Raw genomic sequence first — 23,762 nt, forward strand, 5'->3', positions numbered from 1 at the left:
GCTCTACTTATATCTGCAAACCGAGTGGAGCTGGTCCCGCCTCGATATCAATTATCATGGCTCCTCCTATACCCTAAGAGCACTAAGCACTGACCTTAACTTACCTTGGCCAATAACCTTAAGAGCACTAGAAATTGAGGATTCTTACTTTCTCCTAAATAGCAACTGTCTGACTGTGGTAAGAATTTATAAATAAGGGTTCAATATGTTGAAAATAGAAAGCACGAGTGCCTTTGCTCTTGCAGTTTATTCACTTTTATTTCATCTATGTACATTTAAAAAGCAAGATACACTGATTTAGATACTCAGATTGCCCCTCTTAATGATCTTTAATGACTACGGGGGATCCAGCACTGATACCAGTCGCTTCGTTTTCTCATCACAGGTCTTCGTTTTTCCGTGCTGCAGAGACGTCATCCCATCTCGTTAGCGGCTAATGTGACCGGCCCATCTGTGCTTTGCCTTCGATATATATTCCGCTGGGTCGCGAAGACGGGACATTCCTCTTAAGCCGGAGCTGCGTAGGCCGGCTAGGTGTTGTGTGCGCCAGTTAACCTTCAGAAGGCATTTCTCAAGGGTTATGTGGGTGGTGAATAGCTTCCTGGACGTGGCAGCGATGTCCGCCCACGTCTTCGCTGCGTAACAGAGCGCTAGAAGAACTGTCGAGTCGAACAGATGGGCACAAAGATCTTGGTTCGTCAGGTGGTCCGTAGCTTCCCTGACGGGTGCGAATACTGGCCACGCTGCTCTCACCCTTCTATTCAGTTCTTCCTTCAATTTGTTTCCCATGTCCATAGGACGTCCGAGGTATACGTATGACAACGTTTCCACGGTTTGGAAACCTTCAAGTTCTATTCCTTCGTCCTCGAAACGGACGTTCTTTAGGAACTGTGTCTTTGTTCTGTACAAATTCCCATTCTCTACCCTGCTTCACTTTGTCCCTTGATGTCCCTTGCGTCTGCTTCAATTGGTAAATACCTACTAATTCTTCTAATACTCAGTAAAGCATTAATGGGAAATGAAAAATACGTCTGAGTTGTTCATATAAAGTTACAAATTTTAGAAAAGATACTTATCCGATTGTACGGATGAAATCGTCCTCTTTTTAAGTAGTACCAATGAAGAGAAAAATATAGGATGTAAAACTAAAGTGGTCTAAAAAGCGTATAACACTAGCTATCTACCTTATTTATTGACTTGTTTTATTTAATTATTATTTACCAGTCTGAATGTCCGGTTAACGCCGGACTTCAGACTTTCGGTGATTTTAGCTTCGCTCTCTTTCACTGACCAATGAAAGTTAATACTAGTGGTGTTTTCTGAAAAATTAGATTTGTGTTTTTTTTTACAACGCTTTCCTTCTCTTCTTTATATTATAAATTAAGGCGAAAGATTACGGAGTTTTCCTTCTAAACGCGTTAATTCTACATTTGGAGAATATGCGACCATCAGCTACAAACACTCCTTCGATGCCAGAATAATATAGATACAATTTGAAAGCATTACTCGAAGTATGGGTATTCCTCCTGATTTCTCCCAATAGTTGATGTTTTAACATTAAATGACGTGAAAGACATTATCCTACTGATAAAGATAACGTTCCACGTCAGATCACACAAACATATTGCTACTATTTAAGCAGCCATTTGCATGCGTGTTTCCACTTTCTGAGAACGGCATGCTGCAAACTTGAGGCGAAAGAAGAAGGAAATAGGCACACGGAGTAGTCATAAAGGTGAAGAGCAAAGCGCCAAGTGGTTACGGCTATGAAACGACTGCAACCATTTACCTTTTGCGTCATGCACACTAATTTATTGCGCTCCAATGACCGGGTCCACCAACGCCGGTGGATCCGTCGCACCTCATATTATAGCAATCTGGCACCGTTGGACCCGTCGCACCCTCTTCTATAGGTATCTGGCGCCAGCGCACCAATCTGGCGCCGGTGGACCCGTCGCACCCCCTTCTATAGGTATCTGGCACCGTTGGACCCGTCGCACCCTCTTCCATAGGTATCTGGCGCCAGCGCACCAATCTGGCGCCGGTGGACCCGTCGCACCCCCTCCTATACGTATCTGGCGCCGCTGGACCCGTCGCAACCCTTTTTATAGCTATCTGACCCCAGCGCACCAATCCGACGCCGGGCGGACCCGTCGCACCCCCTTTTTCGAATTTCGTGACACACACACACACACACACACACACACACACACACACACACACACACACACACACACACACACACACACACACACACACACACACACACACACACACACACACACACACACACACACACACACACACACACACACACACACACACACACACACACACACACACACACACACACACACACACACACACACACACACACACACACACACACACACACACACACACACACACACACACACACACACACACACACACACACACACACACACACACACACACACACACACACACACACACACACACACACACACACACACACACACACACACACACACACACACACACACACACACACACACACACACACACACACACACACACACACACACACACACACACACACACACACACACACACACACACACACACACACACACACACACACACACACACACACACACACACACACACACACACACACACACACACACACACACACGAAGCTCGTTATTATATATCATGAATTATTATTTAATTATTTTTAATTATTATTTATTTGACCTTATTTATTTATTGAAAACACATGCAGGTGTGCCATAAAACATGAATATTTACAATATATATTTGTTAAAATCTAAATCCTCAAAAGGCTTATAGTTAGTCTTATCTTACATATTTCCGAGAAGAATATCGTTCAATCCACTGAGAAAATGCAGGAATCCAAGAGTTTTTTTCTTGTAAATCGAGGTAGATTAGTGACGCAATTCTTACTAAACAGCAGAAATGAACTCAGGCGAAAAGCTGTAAGATTTATTCGCGCCAGTGCATTTCCTGAAAGACTCACCAGCATTCTGGTGGAAGAAGGGAGCGCTTTTGAAATTTCGGGGCATGAGGAAAAGAATGAGTAACAAAAAGATGCACTTTTGAATTCTTTTTTTCACCATAATTAAAGAGAAATAGGAAAATGAAGGTGTAAAATGAACAAATTAAGATGTGAATTGGAACATCCCAACAAATTTAGCACACATTTACTTCCCACTTAATTTTTTCAGTCATTTTGACAATTTTTAAAACTGTAAAATATCCTCAAGGAAAAATAGTACATTCTTGTAAAAGAGGTGATAATGATCTTAAGGATGGAAAAGTCCCAGATCATTAGAATCAGTTGTAACGCAAATTTTGTTACTTCCACAAATTTCTAATATTATTTCAATTTTGTTTTTTTTTAGTATCTATTTGATTTTCTCTATTTGTTATTTTTCAAGAGCTTGTTGGGCTCAGCAGCCAAATACAACAACAAAATTGAACAAACATAACAACAACAAATCAGATAGGTTGCGTGGGTTGTCATCATTAGGATTTTTTCTTGATTCTAACCATTTCGTTAAGAAATTGTTTCGTGAGAAATAACAATATTTTCACATGACTGAAAAAGAAACCAATCCAGAGATGTCGCACGGTTTTGCTGTGGCTTTTCATTTGAAGCATATAACGCAATAATTAAAATTCCCAGAATAGCTATAAAAAGTTGTATGTGTGAGAAATTGTATGAAGAAACCTACTGACTTTCAGCAAAGCAAACCAAAGGAAAATATAAGAAGCAAAAGCAGCAGAATTACCATAAATTTCTCATTTTAAAGTGTCCCATTCTGTTAAAACATCACCAGAATTATAATCCCCAAGAAAAAAGAAACATTCTCTACGAAAACTGTTTTATAGCCGATAAAATGACACGAAAGAGTCAATTTAATCTATATGTGATAGTTTTAGAGAATGTTAAAAGGTGTTAGAACTGTTAATACAAATTATACAAATTTAAGGGCAGTATATCAGGATATTGACGGTGCTGGGACCTTTCCACGAGTAGATAGAGGCGATGGTTTAGTTCACGACTGTGAGCATGATCACGCGGAATTCCGCTTAATAATCCAGAAAAAAATGCGTGTGAAAAAGCCTTGATTGCACCTGTGTCTCTAACGATGCAACTTATTACGGGTACATAGTAGAATGATTGCAATCAGCAACGTGCCCGCGATTGTGCAGATGAAACAGCTTCTGCTGCTTATTCGAGCTATATTAGTTGGATTGCGGGCGCAAGTTGACGACAAAGTTACCCGCATTTCGTCACGTAATAAGTTGCATCGTAGTGGGGTCCGGTGCAACATAGGCTGCTTCTCACGCCTTTTTTCGGAATATTTGCGGAGGCGGAGTACCCGTTCATATTCATAAACTACTGCTCTAATTCTATCTTTCCGAGATGGGATTCCAACACCGTCACCTTCGCGATATGCTCTGTCTAGGGTGGCATTATTTGACACTTGTTGCAGCGGTTGGATTAAATCGAAAACATTGTAAAACTTTTTCATATCTATCGAGTCATCCAAAATAAATACGGAATTCCCTGAAGCAACGAATCAACTCTACATATGTCAAAAACAAAATCCTAAAGATGAGAGGAACTCTGAGAATTGCAGTTTGAGGGTTTAAATAGAGTCTCTCGACCAACTTGTGAACAAATCGAGGAGAATCTGGACGAAAAATTATGTGTTCAGAAGAAGCATTGCGCTAAGTACAGCTATTCTAGTTTAACAACAATATGAACCAACGACAAAAGAAAACAAGAAGGACTGATACAACACAACAGGCATACCCCAGTCAGTGATTATCATTGATGTCACTTTTGACCTGGCGCTCGAGAAATTTCCATGTGATCAGAAGTGTTTGATCTGTCCAGAAAAAATCTTCCAACATATCTACGATATAAATGTTTGACTGGAAAATGTATCAAATATTGTGGAGGTGATTGGAATTGAACCTGTACACAACTGTTAGGCTATCTTACAAATGATAAGGGATAAAGATAATGATAAGGGATATATGGCATCAATCAATCCGTCTGGGATCCGCCACCGCGTTCCCTACAATTCAGAGTATCTTATATCTTGAGAAATGCACGTTCTTTGCTCCTGCATATCCTTATTCTTTTGAAATGGCTGTGAATCCATAGAATTCCAGCAATTTGTATACAAGATTTATATCTGTCTTTTATGTGAAAAAAAACCGAAGTTGTGTAGGAAGGAAGAGTTTCGACGTTCGCCTCGGCACAGCTCAGCTCAGAAGACCGAGATCTGTCGATGATCCTATTGAAATCATACTGGAGCCAAAAAAAAAAAACTCCTCCACAGAACAATAGCCTGGCTCTCAGCTATTCATAGACCATAACTACATGTAAGGCAAAGAATAAGAACAGGATTACAAGTACAAACTACGAAGAATCGATCTATTTGATTTCCTTAGCTCATCCCATTTGTGTTTCATTTGTGCAAAAATTTACATCACATAAAATAGACCATTGAAAAAAAAAACTCATATTTAATTGCCACTTATCCGATTCACAGCCATCTTTTTTGCATTCGTACTTCTTAAGAAAAGATTTTTCTTTCGAGCTGCTCCTGCGTTCTAACTGTCATTGTCGCTACCTTTGACAAACTGTTCCATTTTCAGTACTTTTTTTTAACACTCATGCGTTGCAATCCATTACAATCTGGTAGTCTCTCTCCTTTTCCAACAATTTTTTTTTGAATTTTCCTAATTTCAGATCACTCTTTCGCAATAGTACTCTATCAATTCAAAACTTCCAAATCTTTCCCATTTTTGCTACAGCCAGGCAACTTTGTTTGAGTGAGTAATGCATCGACATTTTTCTCAGGAAGAGTTTCACCGTCCCAGACAAGTCCCATACGAATTTGTCGACTCCATGAGAGACTTGTTTGAAATTAGGACGGTTTCAAATCATCGATCGATCGTACAGTCACAGCGGAACCTTTTACTGACTGCTCTACACCCACTATGTCGTTATCAGAACATACATTTAAAGGCATCACCCCACGAATCTGGAGTACGGATTTCCGGTGGAGTATTCGTATACGGGATAGTAGATTACTGGGAGAAAGGTTCCATCCATTTCTTTCTGATTACCGCAGAAAACGGCCCGGAAGATACGGCTTCTAGCGTTGCGGCGCACTATTTTCTACAAGGAGTTCGATTGGAGCGCGCCAGCCATGTGCATGCGCCGAATCTTCCGGGCGGTTTTTTTACGGCAATTAGGAAGAAATGGACAGAACCACCCTCCTCTCCATAATCTACTATCCCGTATACGAATACTCTACCTGAAATCCGTACCACCTCAGATTCGTGGGCTGATGCCTTTAACTGGAACTTCAAATAATTTGATGATTTACTAAACGTATGCAGAGTTAATATCGGTATTCGTATCAATATCCGCATCGATACCGTGATCTAAGCATCAACAATAACTCAGTAACAGGAAAGCACCATCAGGTCCAGTGCAGAGCACACAAAAACGATACCAACACCACATCAAATATCTAGCATTAAATTATCTCGTGCCGGGCTGTTACTTTCAGCGGCTACCAAGGAGTGTGCATTCTGTGAGTTACACTCTAGCCAACTTCGATTTCTAGTTGTGTCATTTAACTTGTGAAGTAGATACAGAATTCCTTTCTTGAGAAATGAAAGCAATGAGAAAACCAAAGCGCTCAGCGACGCTCGTGTTCACATTCTTTAAGCAGCGGTGTTTTCCCACAGTAGGAGTAAAGAAACTAGTGCAACGATTAGACGAGGAGAATTCCAGAATTCCCCTGAGATGGACATTAACTTGGTGGCACTAATGCTACAGCAATGTTGGTCGGTGAGCATCTCCGCCCCTTACTGTCAAGGTCTTGTACAGGTGGCAAACATCGAAAAACTGGAAGAAAAAGAAAACAATAATCAATAGGTTTGTTAATCACGAAAAGATTATTGTATTTGCAAATCTCAGCACTACTCCGACAGTCTTAACTTTAATCTATCGTAAACTCTTCTCTAATAATGTGCCAATTATGTTTCTGTTAGTAGCAGTATATATCGTTCTGCTGACTTTCACATTTGAATCGGAACCTGAATTTCGCACTTTCTCAACACATAGGTCCGGAATACTAGCATGACAACTACTCCAATGAAAAGAAGACTTCTATCCCTTCAATCCCTGACAAAGTTTGAGAAAAGATTGCTGACAACCCAGCAAACGATTTAGTGGTGACAAGAAAGAATAAGTTGTCTCAGAACAAAACTTTAAAAAAATATGATCAATGAAAATAGTGGAGAAATAGAAACCTCAAAAAAGCCATTGATTGAAATTATTCACTGGTTGAAGATTGAACACGTCCGTCCAGAACTGAGGAGAGCTTCGAGTTCAAGGTAATATTGAGCGTTATATTCACATTCGTAGTTGATAACAAAAATACTATATCACATTGTCAAATCAACGCAATCCTATCTATGACAAAAGTAAATAATGGGATGTTCCTAAAACATGCATCGAGCTAATATTGTTCACATTCATGCCAGGGGGAATCTTGTTCAATCGAAGGATGAACCCCTCGGATACTATCTCTATCAACGCGGAATAAGCACAGTATGCCTTGAGGATGTACTAAATTCAACTGGTTGCGTACTAAACTCTACTAGGTACATTTCCATTGATTTAAGCGTCTATTTGGATACAAAAAGTAAAAGTCCACGAAGCACATAGTACCCGAACGACGAAGATAATAACTACAAAAAGGTTTAGGACAAAAAGAGTTTCACAGAAAACCCTGAGTGCAGTTGTCCTGAGAAAGTTTTACACAAATTCTAAGCGTTGACGAGTTGGAGGAAACGAATAAAACGACTCTGTTAAAAACTAGAAAGAGAGGAAAAGAAGCGAAAGCTAAATGCAGTTCAATGAAATGAGGAACAAAGAAATTAAAACAATAGCGACATGACAGTAATCACAGAAAGAAGTTACACAATGTATATCAGTAACAAGCATACATGAAGACATTTTGCTCCGATTGGCAACAAAAGGTTCATGCGCTCTGAAACGGAAATATTCTTCTACGCCACAAAGGACTGTGTGAACTAAGTTTTTCAAAAAATACCAGAAATTGTTCCAACTAAAACCAACCGTAGAATGAATACAGTAGTAGATCCAGTAGGAGGACGGAGGTAAATTTCAGATTAGAAGAGCTGCAAACAAGTTGAGCTTTAGGACGGGCTCCTCGACCTAAGTAGCTATTTTCAAGGAAATTCACTTCCACCAAAGAACGCTATAATGGCAACAAATTTGAATGAATCTGAATGCGAAATGGTGAATACTCGCCAAATAACAATAACTTCAACTGTTTTTTTTTTCTTATAGCATAATTTCATGAAGACCATAGAAAGTAAACGTACATTGATGGCATGGGACAGAGATAAGAATATAACGAATGACGTACAGTACTAATTGCAGATGAGCCTGCAAGGAATGAAGCATATCATCAAGGATCTAACGCTTCTTATGCTAACAATTGTTCTTCCTTCTCAAATAAACAAGGAACAAAGTCCGTACCACCCACCTATTTCGCTTTTGATTTTGTCAGCACAAAATCCGCCACTAGTGGAATATGATCGCTGGGAACGCACTGATTTGGCCATGGTCCTAATGTATTTCTCAGCGTTTCATGATCAGGTAAACCTAATCTTCGTAATAGTCGAAGCTCAGGAAGCTCGTATACCTTTGTCATCTAAACATGGAGAAGTAATCCAGCTAAACTGCATATTTCCACATTTAAAAAAATTGAAGACTATCATAAAATCCTTGAGTTTCCAACGTACAGCTAGGAATAATTAATTTTGATTGAAAAGTGAATTTTGGAAATGGTTTCCTTGAAAAATCTCCTCGTTCGTGTTAAAATGAACATTATAACTATCTCTGCCAGTAAGAGAACTTTATTTGAACATTGATGCTGCGAAAAATTAGCGGTTCAGACTGTAGCAGTAGTCGGCACAGTCCTTTAGTGGAGGTAAAAAATTTGCACCATGAAAATCAATAGAACAAGCCCTTTTGCTGCTTTCTCGCCATAAGTCTGCTCCGTACGTCTCAAAGGAATTAAATACGCGAGAGAAGATTTGAAAAGCGAATTCAAAAAAATCGAAATCAAATTTGGATAGTTAAGCTGGAGGATTTTGTTCCGTACAACAAAATGATCAGTGAGAGGCCAGACCCAGTCGTAATCGCTCTCGTCAGTTGGTTGCACGCACTGGGCAGCCAGTCCAGTTACGGTGTGGGTAGGAGACATTTGGAGAGATCTCGTGGCGAACATGTCGATTTATCGCTGCTCTTTTTGATCTCAAAGGAAGCGGAAGGAAACGAAAGTAGGAATAACAAACAAATTACGCGGAGAAAGGACTACGAGCAGCTTGTAAAGAGGCATGCAAATAATAGCTGAGCGCTGGTGACACGACGGAAAACTCCACGAACCTCCTTTATTTTGTATTGAACTTCATTACTTTTTCTGTGTGATAGTCCGTGAATAGGACTACATACTTTTAGTAAGTTACCTTTCCAAGCTTTAACATGTGTTCCGCTCCTGGGAGGTTTATGAGACCTTAGTTCGTAGGAACTCAATTTTTGCCGGTGCTAAGAAAGAGGAACAGGAAGGAAGGCAGGGCCAAGCGATCTAGATTTTAAAAACGATCTTAAAAATGGCACGGAATCCATGAAGTGGGGAACAATGGGATAAGGGATGCAAAACAGTAGTATCGAGTCATATATTCAAATAAAACATAAATCATAATAATCGAAATTTGCCGAAAGTGGGCTGAACATCAAGAACTAATGCAATGGCTCATTAATAAGGCTGTACTAATGTGCTCCTAAATTTACTCCTGAATTTCTGCGTTTTCTCGTCCCATTATGTCAGACACTAATCTAACAGTTTTGCATCTGCACACAACTGGTTGGATACTAGTTGGTTAAAAGTACAGCAAGTAAAGTGAAGTAACACGACCCGTTACTGAACGAGAAAGAAATGAAATGAGAAATGCGATGAGAGTATTATTTTCGTAGAATATTAAAAGAAAAAAAAACGGTAAAAATGCGATGAAAGTATTATTTTCAAAGAATATTGCAAGAAAAAACGGTAAGAAAACTGCACTTACAGAATCAATCATTTCCTTTTTCTCAATAGAATAGAAAATGAAGTCTGGATTCGCAACTTCCTTATGGTAAGTAGATACTTCTTTCTGAAAATTTATCTAAGAAGAGGTTGAGCCACTCGATCCGGTACTTCATGAAGAAGTGGAAGCAAATACCTTCAACAATATGGGCTAAAACGCAAAAAAGATAGAAAACACTAACCTTTCCATCATCCCGAAAATGGTGATAAACAGAAGCAAGGCAAAGAGGGTGGGTGAAATAATCAGCGGCAACTGTTCGCAGACCTTAATATCTATGTTAAAATAGACGGCGTCTGCCATGGAAGTAAAATTCCCATTTAGACAAAATAAAATGATGAACGTACAGTTCCCATCAACAAACATGCTATCCCGCCCAATATTTGCAGCGAATGGCAAAATATTGTTCGCTTGTACACATGGACCTCCTCGCTCACCTTGTCCAGACAGTTCGTTTCGAGGAAGACCTCGTAAGTACACACTAAAAGTCTCGATTAATGTTAAAAAAAATGATACTGAAAATGAATGACCACCTCGATTCGCTAATATAAGTGTAGACATAAGACAGTGGCTCAATATTAAAATCACCGTTAATGATCACCGGACAAGGAGTACCTTCTTTTATTACCTTAAAAAAGCAATCTTTAAATTGGAAATATTTGAACAGCCAATATAATACTAGCGAACATTTTGAAGAAAAATATACTGTTTGCAATCATTCTGCCACTGTCACTATACGATCACGATTAGCTCACACTAGACACCTAACAGCGAGAACTGCAACCCAAAGTTTTGAAAACAGCAGTTTCTTTATTGCGATAACCCATACTACTTTTTCAGGATGCTGTAACAAAATCTTTGAATCCCGGATGACACAAACCAACAAAAGGCAAAACAAAACTGTGGAAGTCCTGCTTGCCTGTTATTGGCTTGTTCTTTTTTCGGAAACTTTCATATAAATTCGCACGATCCCAGTACCAGATGAAAAACCAGAACTGGTGTGGGCGAACAGATTGAAATAAATGGACGAAAACAAGTGAGATGGTAGGCGCTAATACAAACTTTGGTCAAACATCGCTACTGACTAGAGAAAGTATTCAAGAGAAACCAAATCGAAAAAAATGAAATTTACAACATAATGAGAGACGCACATCATATATGTTCGCAAAAAGCATCGCCAGCTGTCCTATTTTGATATCTCCACGTGCTGAATTGAATAGCAAATGAGTGTTAGCGTAGATGAGCTCCTGACCTGTTTTCTTACATCGCAACCTTAACACTTGCCCTAAATAGCAAGTAGTATCAGGTTAAGAGCACTAAAAGAATGATGACACAATCACGTGTATGTTATCATCACATACCTATTTGATCTCTATCCATGGTTGTACCTGCAGCCACAAAGTACTCCACAATCCTATACCGGAGAACATCAAATTTTGATTTCCTAACAAAAACAGCACATCCATCGTTCATACCACCAGTACGCTGTTTGTAGTAAGCAGCATATCCTACTTCAAATCAATAGTTGCAATCACGGCAACGAAAGAATAAGATCAGCAGTATAACATATGGTATGCCTAAGCGGCTGATTCGAAACGGCACAGTGAAGCTAGCAGTTGGATTGAGATGGGACCATCGCCAACTGCAGCGATGAATGGCGTTTGCAAAGGTCCCCCTCTATCCGAACCGCCACGCTCCACCGCCCCGCTTCGAGCGCAGGCTCTTACGCAACTGCACCGAGCTTCGGTTCGTTTTGACCCTGCTTTACCAACAAAACGGACCTTTTGACATTGCTGGCCGATAATGCGAATCGAAATGGTCGTATTGAACTTCTTGCAAACCGTACACATCAGCGTTCAAACGCAATAGTTCTTGCTCCAACATTGGCCAGCGGTTTTCCCATCTCAGAGGGTTGTTGTCTTCCCTTAACGTTTCCAAAATTTTTGTAAAGTACCGTAACATTTCAAGTTCTTGAGAAGAGGACACAAGAAGTAATAATGAGGCAATCTTCATTGAAAAATATCGTAAGTTCAGTCTCAAAAATTACCCCAAATGTCTATACAAGTACATTGTCTTCAATGTTGTCAACTGACACAGTACATTGTAGCTGCACACTCGAAATTCCACGTTGCCACTTGAAAGTTTCGGAGCCCCCTGAATTTTCAAATAGCACAAAAAACGTGCGTACGCAGAAGAATGGAAGAGTTGAAGCTTACCGTAAGTCTCTCCCAGTATCGAGGAGTTACTCCTGTTACCTCTTTCGTACCTCTCGAAAGTGCATCATCGTTTGATGGCTTTCTCCGTATACCACTACATACCTGTGAAGCTCAGAAAGCTGATAAAATAAACCGAATTGAGGTAATAAAAGAACGCCAACAGGCGGTTCGGAAAACATCTGCTTAAGTAGATTTTGACGAAGAAAAAGATACCAAAATCTACTTTTAAAAATTGCAATAATTCCACGTATAGTAGAGTCAAAGCGTAATGAACCATGGTGCAGTTGCGTAAGCGGTTGCGCTCGAAACGGTGCGGTGGAGCGCAGCGGATAGGATCGGGTGAGGATTCCTACTGGTAACATTCATTGCTGCAGTTTGCGATGGTCTCACCTCGATTCCTACCGCTATCTCCATAGCGCCACTTCGAACGGAACTGCTTACGCAGCTGCACCGTGCTTAAAGTCGTTTTGGTCCGACTATAATACGTGTTTTCTATACTTGTCTGTCTTTTCGTGGTTCTTCTTTTTTTCTCAACCAGTGCGTGTTGTATCTGATGGAACAGATAGAAGCCTAGAAACGCCGAATCTGGGGTGCATGACAGATGAGAAACGCCTTCCACTATTGCGGTTTGTCGCTGTAGTGAAGAAGTTTTTTAGACGTCAGACGAATACACTCTTTGACGGCGCAATTTCTTATCCATGTAGCTATGAATCAAAGAGATGCGCATTAACTGCTTGACCAAAACTCAACGCCTCAAAGTATACCACTTGCTTTGTGTTCGAGCATACGCAAAACATCATCTTTTCCTGGCTCAAAACTCGGTTTCCGAAGCTCACCGAGGATCTAGCACTGCTGTTTTCCAGTAGTATGATCGTGGAGCATACGTTTTTCATCTAGAATTATAAAGAAATCGAAAAGCCGCTGTTGTTGGCTAGGCGATACAGAATTCCGGCTCTGGTGGCTCGCTTTCTATTGTCAGCGTTGCTCAGTTGATGTGGCACCCAATTTTCGCAGCCTTTCGAACTACGTTAAAACGCTTCATTACGAAGGAATTTGAAGAAGTTAATTCTGTAGCAATATTCCGTATTGTTTTGCACGCATCTGCTTCGACTGCTTTTTCTAGTTATCGTTGTCAACCGTTATATTAACATTATGAATGAATCGAATGAAATGAATGGATGAATAATGAATGGATTTAAGTATATACAAGTAATAAAAAATGCATGCTTTGAAGGAATGTAAGAAGACAAACATAACAGCAATTATTTTCCAAACAACGTAGTACTATATATGAAAAGAGGAATAAGTGTAATAAAATAAAGAAGAGAGAAGATAATGTTAGAGGAAGAAGGTGAAAAACAACCCACTGTTGATCTAAACGATACTTTTTCGATGGATTTTCTTCGATTCTTCGTAGACTGAAAACATTTCCTTCACAAGTACAGTACGGTATTGATGAGAAACAAAGATCATGACATAACAACAACGCAATTCTTGCCTTATGGAGTTGCGGAATATGGGATATTGTTTCATATGATCTAACAAGGAAGAATGTTTTAAGAGATAACAGTAAAAACCTCCTTTAAAATGTAGTACTCACAACTATCAATGTGCAACGGTTGATAGATAAGATATATTCACACGAAAAACCGCAACGCGTCTGTTACAAGGCACGCAATTTCTGATTCGGCAAACATGTGTACAAGTATCATAAAGTCACTCTCTATGCGGCAAAAAAATTACAGGACAGAACTAACCTCAGTCAGAAAGCACGTCATGCAAAATAAAGGCTTCTAGAGCAGAAAAAGCATGCGCACAACGAACAAGGAAGTCAAAATCATTGGTAAATTCCCGAGACATTGCGTTCATCAGATTCCCCCTAACGAGACATTTTCGTATATTTTTCCTTAGATTTCAATAACATTGGTGGATGAGCCATATAGTGGAGAGCTTAAAGAGGTTTCAAACTCACATCATCGGCTTGAATGATGCTGACTTCCTCTACATCAACAACCGTCAAGTCTTCCATGCATACCACTTCACTTTCATTATCCGAGACTTCTGAAAATGGTAAGAAAACAAAACGTGGAACCGTGTTCATCGTGATAAGTTTAAAAGGGATTGCTATACTTTTTATTAAGGGAGGATGTGCAAATTTTTATGCTGATCATAATGCTGGCAATTCTCTTTAAAAACACTGCAATATGATATATCATGGAATAATATCGTGGATGATATATCATGTAATAATATCGTGGAGGAGTTTGGTTCAACGTCGTCAAGATGCGCCTCTGGTCGACTACGGGGTCGCAGAGGACACAAACTGTGGATCGTAAGGGCTCACGTACCTACGGAGCCCGCTGAGGACCAAAACAACGACCCTTTTTATGACGAACTTAATACGTTGATATCCAAGATAACAAGCCAGCAGGCGATAATTGTCGGAATTGATGCGAATCCGAAGATGGGACTTGAACAACAATCTGATGTATTTGAAAAATGGTTCTATCCACGGAGCAGACATCGGACATCGGGAATGGTCTGATAGACCTTTGCGAATCTCATTACTAGATCCACGTTTAAGACCACCCCACTAACCCCGAAAGAGCAGCGAAAGCGGAAGATGCCGACTCTTAAGGTTCAGCTCGATTATGTTCTGACGAAGAAAATCCTTTTGCCAGATATTCGAAAATCTAGAGCTATCTGGGACGTCCCAATCGATTTCAACCACCGCCCAGTTCTTCTCAGCTTTACGATACGATTCCAGGAAAAGAAAAAGAGGGAGCTCAACACCAACCGAAGCTCGACTTGGCAGGTCTGAGAAACGAGGAATGCAGAAAAAGTTCCGGCAACGAGTGTGGACCAATATTGGAATACGGACCAGGAAGAAAAAGGATGACGCTGACTCTTCCACTAAATGTATTCAGGACGCTGCACAGAAAGCGAATTCTAGCAGCGAAGAAGAAGTTCTCCTTTGCATCTGCGGATGCAATATCCACGTGCAATTCTGCGGGTGTTTCCCCGCACTACTGGTGAATTCAGCCTGGAGAAGCGTCTGAGGTTGCGTCGTCAGCCGCCCTGATAAATGTAAACAGATGTAGGTCTCCTCGAGACACTCTACGGGAATCAAAGTGAACGAAAAACCTATCGAACTCGTGGATGAGCTCTGTTATTCGGCCTCTATGCTGAAAAACGATAGCAGCTAAGATGCGCTAAAGCTACTTCGGAATTCAATTAATTAACTAAAGCCTGTGGTCGACCACCATCGTCAACGAAGTCAAGCTGCGAGTCTACTTATCCGCAATTCGCCCAACCATTATATACAGATCAAAGATTTGAGAAGCGCCGTCGACAGTGATGGAGAAGCTTAACTGCATGGAAAGAAAGCTGTTTAGATGACTGTTAGGCTACTTTTAGCTGAAGGTGTGCGATAACGAAGAACTTTAGTCGGAAGTGGACATGGTGTACTCACCGACTACACGTCGGTGAGCACAACATGTCCACCTCCGAGTAAAGTAGTAAGTACGTCAAAAAACATCAACATCTTGCCCGGTCTTGTGAAGTGGCCACAGAAAATCGTCTTCGCTTCTTTGGTCACGTTCTGAGGAGACCGTCTGATCGTCTTGTTCAAGGCGTCTTGAGGATGCTTCCAGATTCTAGTTGGAAAAGGCCCCCTGGTCGTAAAAGAACGTTCTGAGGACAGTCGGCGTTGATAGGGAGTTCAGTCCAGACGTAAAATTCCGCCGCTTTTGGAACAGCGACGGATGGGTAGATTATATGCGAACTCTGACTGAAGATCGAACAGGATGGGCTCGGATATTTTCAAGGACGTCACATACCAGCGAAGATGCGGATAACCGCGTTAAGCCGTATCACCTGAACGCCGATTACGTCAAATGAGCCAAATAAGTGTGGTACAGTGGTAGATTATGATACGTAAATAGGCAATCCTACAAATATTGACAAATTTGTGGGAGGTAGGCGTAATCATATCAAGGAGGGTCTGGAGTAATGGTACTTACATAGAAACATGATAACATTAAAGAAGCTTTAGGTGGTGCATACGGGCACAACTTGTACATCTCTAAACATATGAAAAGGTGTAGATGTAGCCTGTGTTGGGTATTGAGATTTACCCTAAGATTAAGATTTAGTGTACACTTAGTCTATGTGACCAATTCCCTATTTTCATAGAAGCAACAACTCTTTCGACTCTTTTGGAGCAAACACTGATGTTATATCTTCACCATATTGTTCTTATTTTAATCATCACAATCTAATTTTTAGGTAATTATCGAACTTGATGACTGTAACTGGTGTAATCCGATGAAGGTTTATTTTTTAAAGGCACCATTACGCGCTGATGTGGAGGTTTATGAGCGCATGTCCGCATAAGGATTCATCAGCACCGCGCACTTTATTCATTTTATTATCCCCTTAGCGAGGGAATATAAATGTAAAGTCAAGTTTGAGCTCTTTATAAATACACTTTCTGGGTTAAAATTGCTTCGAAAAATAACTTCTCAAATCCCGTTACGAGGAATAACCAACTGACCATTTTCAACGGTTAAATCAATGACGTCTCCTTCCACTTGAGAGCGCAATGTCAGTTGAAGCTCTTCTGAAATAAATTATAGAGGTGTGAGGCCTGCTTAACAAAAAATGGAAGAACATGTTGAGCTCGTTCGAGAAAACAACTTGAACAAGCAAAAGAAGATTTCAACAGTAAAAAAAGATTTGATTTCTCAAAAAAGAGAAGTATGCTGAATCTCCTTCAATCGAAAATTATTCTTTTTAACACAAATACAATAGGGAGACATGATAGTCTTCGCTAACGACATAAAGCCGCGAAAAAGATCAACAGAGAAGTCCACCTCGACGAACCTTCGTGTGTCAAGTCAATAACACAGCTTTCTCCTGTTTCTGTACTTTCTGAACTCTCAACGATTTCCCCTTCTTCTGGTGGACTCGGTGGTACACACAACTCATCTGGAAACGAGAATTAATTGAGGATGGAAAAATCGTCGCAATCACCTAAGACATTTAAAAGTTTGCGAAAGCATAATGCAAAAGAAGATATGATTAGGTGCCACTCTATGATGAACTTTCATAAACAAATCGTCATGAATATTTCTTTATTTCAAGACCTTTGCAACTGTACCGTTGTTGAAACGCTACTTTACAAAGACAAATTTACCCAGAACATCACGAATTGTTGTGATTTTTGCTGAGGACACTCGTTTTTCATCGTTTAAATCGATCACCTTATCCGATGATATCAGAGACGGAGACGGCTTCAACACTAAAAACCGAGTCCTAGAAGACAGCTTACTGGGTAAGGTGATAGGAACTGACTCCAGTAAAATTCTTTAACTAAGCAACATACCCTGTTGTGGTACATGAAAAGTAGCTTCTAGAGGGTTCCACGGGAGTTTTGAGGTGCGCCGTATGGCTCGCACCTTCTTGTTGACTAAAAATAAGCGTAAGGCAACTTTCCATTTAAAGGTGCAACCCAACAAACCCGGCTTTCCAATGTCGTAATTCTTAACTGCAGTGCTCGAGGACGGTTTGTTCTCATAGTTGTCCAATATGATGCAGTCATCAGTGGCAGGATCTTCTCTAAACAACAGTATTTAAAGCGCATCGCTTGGTCATTTTATACATATATGAACGCATGTAAAGAGGTGAAAATGAGTGTTTCATATGTGGTTGCATGCATATATCAAGGGAAAAAATTTAGGGGAAAAGCCAACTACCGACCTAGCTGACGGGGGCTTCTCTGAGGAGAAGTATTTGAAGCCTTAGAATTTGATTATTTTTAGGATATACCTAAAACTGGCCATACAGACATTTTGAGACCTAGCGGGCAATCGACATCATCAATAAAACAATTAGCAATAATATTACATATAGAATACATATCGCCTTCTTCAACGAGTTCTGAGGAGTTTGTCTAGTTCGAGCTGGAAGAAGCCAATTGGCCGAAAATGGAAGTTCTGGACTGAGGTCGTGAAAGAGGACCTGAGGACACTCGGCGTAGATAGGCGGTTCAGGCGGCGTAAGGTTTCGCAGAATATGGAATAGCGACGAATGGATTGATTCTGTGCAAGCTCTCGAAGAAGATCGAGAAGGTTGGGCAGAGCTGTGTTCAAGGACGGCACACCTCGGCGAAGATGCGGGTAATCGTGTCAGGCGATGTCATCAGCCCGCCGATTAAGTCAAAAAGAAAGAATACATATAATATTACATTAGCAATAAACTTATGCAGATGATCAGCTTCAACATTTGTCCCAGACGCAGTAGACAAGTCAACACTGGTTTTTTTTTTTAAATTTAACAAAACGATTTCAACACGCACCTTAAAAATACGTTGCCGGCCGTCATTAAAACAGTTCAAAACACAATTTTGACTAGCATTTCTGAGAAGATTTCATTAGCAATGATTTCCAGTATATAGGCCGAGCGGCAGGGCTTAGGTATTGTATTCATAGATTGGATTCATGGAACGCCTGAAGTATGATGCGCTTTCCACTGTTTCGAAGCCTTCGAGTTGTATTCCTCAGTCTTCGCATTAGACGTTCGTTGTCGACGTCTTTTTCTGGATATTTTTAATTCCATTTTCTCCTCTCCTCTTCCCTTTTGTATCCTTTCTTCCCAAGCAAGTGACATCATCATCCACTGCCGCCGTGAACAACTGCGACAGTATCACCTTGTCGCACCCCTCTTCCCAATTGACATGGTAAGGGGGCGCTGGAAGAGCTCCATCGTAGTGGTGCATCGACCGTAGCGTTAGTTAATAGTGTCACATACGATGCTTCACGCTTTGATGGACCAGTGCTGACAGTATTGTACTTGCTTCCACGCTTCGAGGCTTCCTCATAGTCGCGATTAGCACATTCGGATGATATTCTCAGTAAACATCTTGATCCACAACATGATAGGATGTGGTTCATAGTTTTACAGAAGTTCATTTTACAGAAGCTTGTCCTCGAGGTTGAAATTCATCCAAAGTTCTTGATTTGTGCATAAGAATGATCTTCTTGAATACATCGTATTCAGCAAGCATTTCGGTCGACATCTCCATGAAAAAGATGACTGGAAGAACTTTCGTTCATTTTTTCCATGGATGACAACAGTTCGCAAAGCCTTCTACTGGCCTAAAGTGACTCCTTTCTGAAAATAGGTCATGTTCGCCGACAGAAGTACATGAAGAGACTTGAAATCAGTCCGAAAAAAGTTTGCTGATATAGGATCAAGCACAGACTGTGCCGAGATTTATACTCTTGGTCGTAACTCGTACTTCCAAGAAAAGAGTCCTCGTTGGAACTTCACCAACGTGAATGTTCGGCCTTGGCACAGGAGTTGACACCCTGCAGCAAGACTTTTTGACTGAGACGTCAAGCAGACACCCTTCCAGAATGGGTATTGTGAAAACGAAGCCTTGGGACACGTTTAATGACAAGTGGTGTCTTGTCGGCGTGGTCCAGAAACAAAGATTATTCCAAGTTAAATGAGAATGATTTTCAAATGTAGCAAAAACAATATCCAACTCCATTGTTTTGCGGAAAATTGCGGCGCAAGCATTGAAAACCAATTGGGATATGTGAGTGCCACACGACCAGGGGGTCATGGGGCTTGGGAGTTGCGATCGACATCTTATACGACAATCCGAGTCGTTCACATTCCGGTTCTTTCTTTGTGGAAACTGGCAATCCCGGGAATGTTTTTTTTCGTTGTGTATCAAGTGTACTGCCAATGAAAATACAAAAAAAAAACGCAGTAGAATTAATATTCAATGCGTGTCTATACGCACGCATTAGTGGTGACTTTATTCTGTGGTGAATAAAATCCCAACGGGCAGGTTTCCGTCCAATTCCTCGTTTCCCAAAGGGAATCGCAGAGCAAGACACGAAGAGTACTGATAAAATCTACACTTGCTGGAGTGGAAGTCTCACGGTAATATTTCTTATCAGCGAAAACTGGTGCACCTACTGCCTCCGCTCGCGTTTCTTCCACAGTAGTTCATAATAGGTTCAAAACGACATAAAGCACAGCGCAGTTGTGTAAGCGGCCGCGCTCCAAGCGGCGCGTGGAGTTAGGGGTTGCAATCGAGGTGGGATCACATGCTAGGAAGGGTTCTCCAGCGATCCTAATCGCATCGCCGCACCGCTTCGAGCGCTACCGCTTACGCAACTGCACCATCGTTCGTGTCATTTTGACTCTATTATAACTACCCAAATTTGCGGCTCTTCCCGTGTTCCTTGAATAACAACGCGACAAAATACAGGTTTTACCAGATTAAATAGATAGATAGGTTCCACCAGATTAAAATAGATAAATAGATTAAGAGGATAGAGTTAGACGAATATGTAAAACGGAAATACGTAAGAGATACTGACTTTCTTTTCTTCGGCACGGGGCTCACTGTGACAATCCCATCGCTTAACTTTAGAACATCTGCCTCCAGGTCGACAACTGGTTGCTCCTGTCTTACTCGATGGTCTTCATCCACTAAAAGGCCCAAATAATTAAGCTACATCAAATATTAGCGAGGAAAGTGAGGGTCCACAACCAGAGAAGAAAAGTAGCAAAACTGCAGGTATTAGATCTTTTTATATTATCTAAGAACACTAGGAATAACTAAAAATGAAGAAAGCAGCACCGAGTTTCGACAACTGAACGATGCTATTAAGAAATATAAAGGTTTGGCGTTGATCAATCCACTTCGAGAGTGTTCATGGATCCGATTTCATCTGAGAACTGCAGATTTATGAACGCATATGCGCCTACGATAACGTGTAAGGCCGACTGTTGTAGTATTTTCCGAGATCTTACCAAATTTTCCAGAAATTTATCGATGCCGGAAGGAATGGAAAGGCTTTGCTAGTCTTAACCGGTGTCAAATAATCGACCTACAGAGGATGAGAATTCGGGTAAAATGTAGTTGGAGGCTAATTCGCGCCCTTATTTCTCGGAATAGATAATTAAATCACTCGGGGAACTAAGGCCTAAGCATTAGTTTTAGAGGATCTATGATATGTAAAGTTATTAAGACCAAGAAGTAGGTTAGAGCGTCGAGAAATAATGGCGCCACTGAGTGCCCCCCACCACTCCCCCCAACTATATTTCCTCGAGAACTCCTGCCAGTGCGCCACCTTTATACAACTGGCATTGCGAATAATTTCTTTCAATCAATATTAAGATTTCTACTCTTTTTTGAGAAGCAAACCACTGGTGGAGGTGGGACCCTCGCTGACTCTGATAGGAGTGCAGACATGAGTAAGAGTCCAAGTCCATACCACTTTAAACGCAACTTCAATTGCATGTCGTTTTGATCCTATCCCATGTATCCACCTACACCTACATCCATATCTATGAATATCTTTTACATCTCCCATCATACCTATACATTACTACTACATCTAAAGACTATAAATACATATTTACATGAGGTAAAAACAAATGTGTGTTTGGGTGTACGTTCTGTACACAAATCTCTACGAAAAGACTGATATCGACAAAGATTTGCACGCCGGCGCTTCGAAATGAGGCATTGACTATAATATAGTTAGTTGGCCAGTTTTACGAGGAAATATGGAATTCCTTTTCTCCCCAAATATACTCTGACACACATTGTTAACGAGTATGATAACCATTTTGACCGGAAACTTTCTGCACTTTCTGCTTTACTATAACCGGATCAAAGCGACCTGAAGAGTGGTTATTGAGCGATTGGGATCAAAATGAGATCCTCGCTAACTTCACTCGAAGTGCAGCGATGAGTGGTGGTAACGAAAGTCTCCACCTCCTTCCTAGTCGATCTCAACCGTCACGTTCCACCACGTTGCTTCGAGCGAAGCCGCTTGCGCACCAGGTTTTGACCCCAATGTAATAAATTACTCCGTCTACGACGAGAACTACTTAAATCTTCTTCGATCACGAAAAAGATTTTCCTGTGCACCATCTCATAATTCTCAAAGCTGGTAATTCAAGGCTGATTTGATGGAGGATTTGCCCTTCCCAAGAACAAGAATACATTTCGAAGCGACTTCTTACGTGGTTCATCTTCCCACGCGAGATATCCTGTACTCAACTCTTACAACTCATTTTATTATGGCAACAAAAAAAAAACAACTTACAAATCATTCGAAATAAATTTACTGAAGAGTTCTTTTCTTTTGGCCAATCTGTGATCTTTGGTAAAATCAACGGGACAGACGTTTGGCCAGATGACGACTGCTTTGATGGTAGCATACTGAAAAGAAGTCGGTATCTGGAAAAGCAAAGAAGCTGTGTTGGTAGAAAGACGAAAAAATAGCTGTATTTAAAGTATTAGGAACTGTGATACAATACAGGATTGGAGACGACCACAAAACAGTGGCGACTGAAAAAGAAAGTGAAATAATTTCAAATTTCATTTGCGACTTAATCACGTCCTTCTCTCCTACTATAGTTGTTACCGTTCGCACTGATAAGAGCATGGTAAAAACTGACAAAAACAAGACAAACAGCGTGTAGCCTCGACCAAACAAGGAACATAGCAGGGGTTCCATTTATCATAATAATTCAGATGAGTTATAGAAGCGATTTGATATTCGAACAGAAATACATAAGAAATATTTTGCCATCAAAATCACAGCAAAAAAAAATCAAACGAAAAACACTACTGTGAGAACAAGTAGCCACCCAGCTTCGTGGCAATACAAGCTCAACTGGATATATTTTATAGTTGGTGTCGTAGTAGTGTTCAACTGGGTGGACGCAACTGCTGCTGCTTCAGATCTTCTACTTGTTACATGTGCGAAAGCCATCGAGCTCACCCGATTGAACATATGCAGGTAAAAGAATCCTAAGAAATAACCATCCGGAAAGGAACCCAAAAGGTGAGTAAAGGACAATACATTGGATTACCACTTTAAAAAAATATGTACAAATGATAAAGACTAAAGGTCAACGAAAAATTTAATTTGATTGCGAGTGACAAGATATTCGAAGTCTCTAGATAACACAAGCGCTGGAAGATCAAACGAACGTAATCTATTTTTGGGAGACATCCTCTCTCTAAAACACTAAAATATTAGTAATTGCAAACAATGTATTGTTAACTGCTGGATAAGGGCAAGATGTAGGTGCATGTTCTCGATATAAGTTTACCGCATCGAAAAATGGCATAAAATCACATTTCACTTGAAACTTATTTACGCCTAAACCCACTAAAACCCCCCTAAAATCATTCTGAGTGACCTCTTCTTCAGTGATTACTCAATTACAGACGACACTTTTCTCATTCTTCTGCTGCTGCAACATATAAAGGAATTCGAAGCAGGA

General features: G+C 40.6%; 2 protein-coding genes across 3 annotated transcripts; both read right to left on the bottom strand.

The window, feature by feature from the left end:
• Positions 1 to 426: 426 nt before the first annotated feature.
• On the bottom strand, positions 427 to 2,010 carry RB195_013239 (uncharacterized protein; the record flags this gene model as incomplete). The annotated part of the gene is made up of 2 exons (XM_064202957.1): positions 427 to 901; positions 1,961 to 2,010. 2 exons carry the CDS (start codon positions 2,008 to 2,010, stop codon positions 427 to 429), a joined length of 525 nt encoding a protein of 174 aa, XP_064058838.1.
• A 6,012-nt stretch (positions 2,011 to 8,022) lies between these two features.
• On the bottom strand, positions 8,023 to 22,688 carry RB195_013240 (uncharacterized protein; the record flags this gene model as incomplete). Of its 2 annotated transcripts, XM_064202958.1 has the most annotated exons (23): positions 8,023 to 8,096; positions 8,186 to 8,284; positions 8,455 to 8,518; positions 8,612 to 8,618; positions 8,686 to 8,786; positions 10,204 to 10,287; positions 10,403 to 10,485; positions 10,566 to 10,699; positions 10,752 to 10,846; positions 11,370 to 11,503; positions 11,580 to 11,729; positions 12,000 to 12,142; positions 12,266 to 12,372; positions 12,435 to 12,536; positions 13,802 to 13,852; positions 14,407 to 14,495; positions 16,990 to 17,055; positions 17,319 to 17,423; positions 17,632 to 17,736; positions 17,821 to 17,904; positions 17,956 to 18,053; positions 20,834 to 20,945; positions 22,574 to 22,688. In XM_064202958.1, the coding sequence occupies 23 exons, from the start codon at positions 22,686 to 22,688 to the stop codon at positions 8,023 to 8,025; spliced, it is 2,202 nt and encodes a 733-aa protein (XP_064058839.1). The 2 variants fall into 2 exon arrangements, with proteins under 2 accessions (XP_064058839.1, XP_064058840.1); XM_064202959.1 differs by lacking the exon at positions 8,612 to 8,618 and having other exon boundaries at positions 8,646 to 8,786.
• Between the last annotated feature and the right edge of the window lie 1,074 nt (positions 22,689 to 23,762).

The sequence above is a fragment of the Necator americanus genome, chromosome V (assembly GCF_031761385.1).
Source record: "Necator americanus strain Aroian chromosome V, whole genome shotgun sequence".
Taxonomy (NCBI): Eukaryota; Metazoa; Nematoda; class Chromadorea; order Rhabditida; family Ancylostomatidae; genus Necator; species Necator americanus.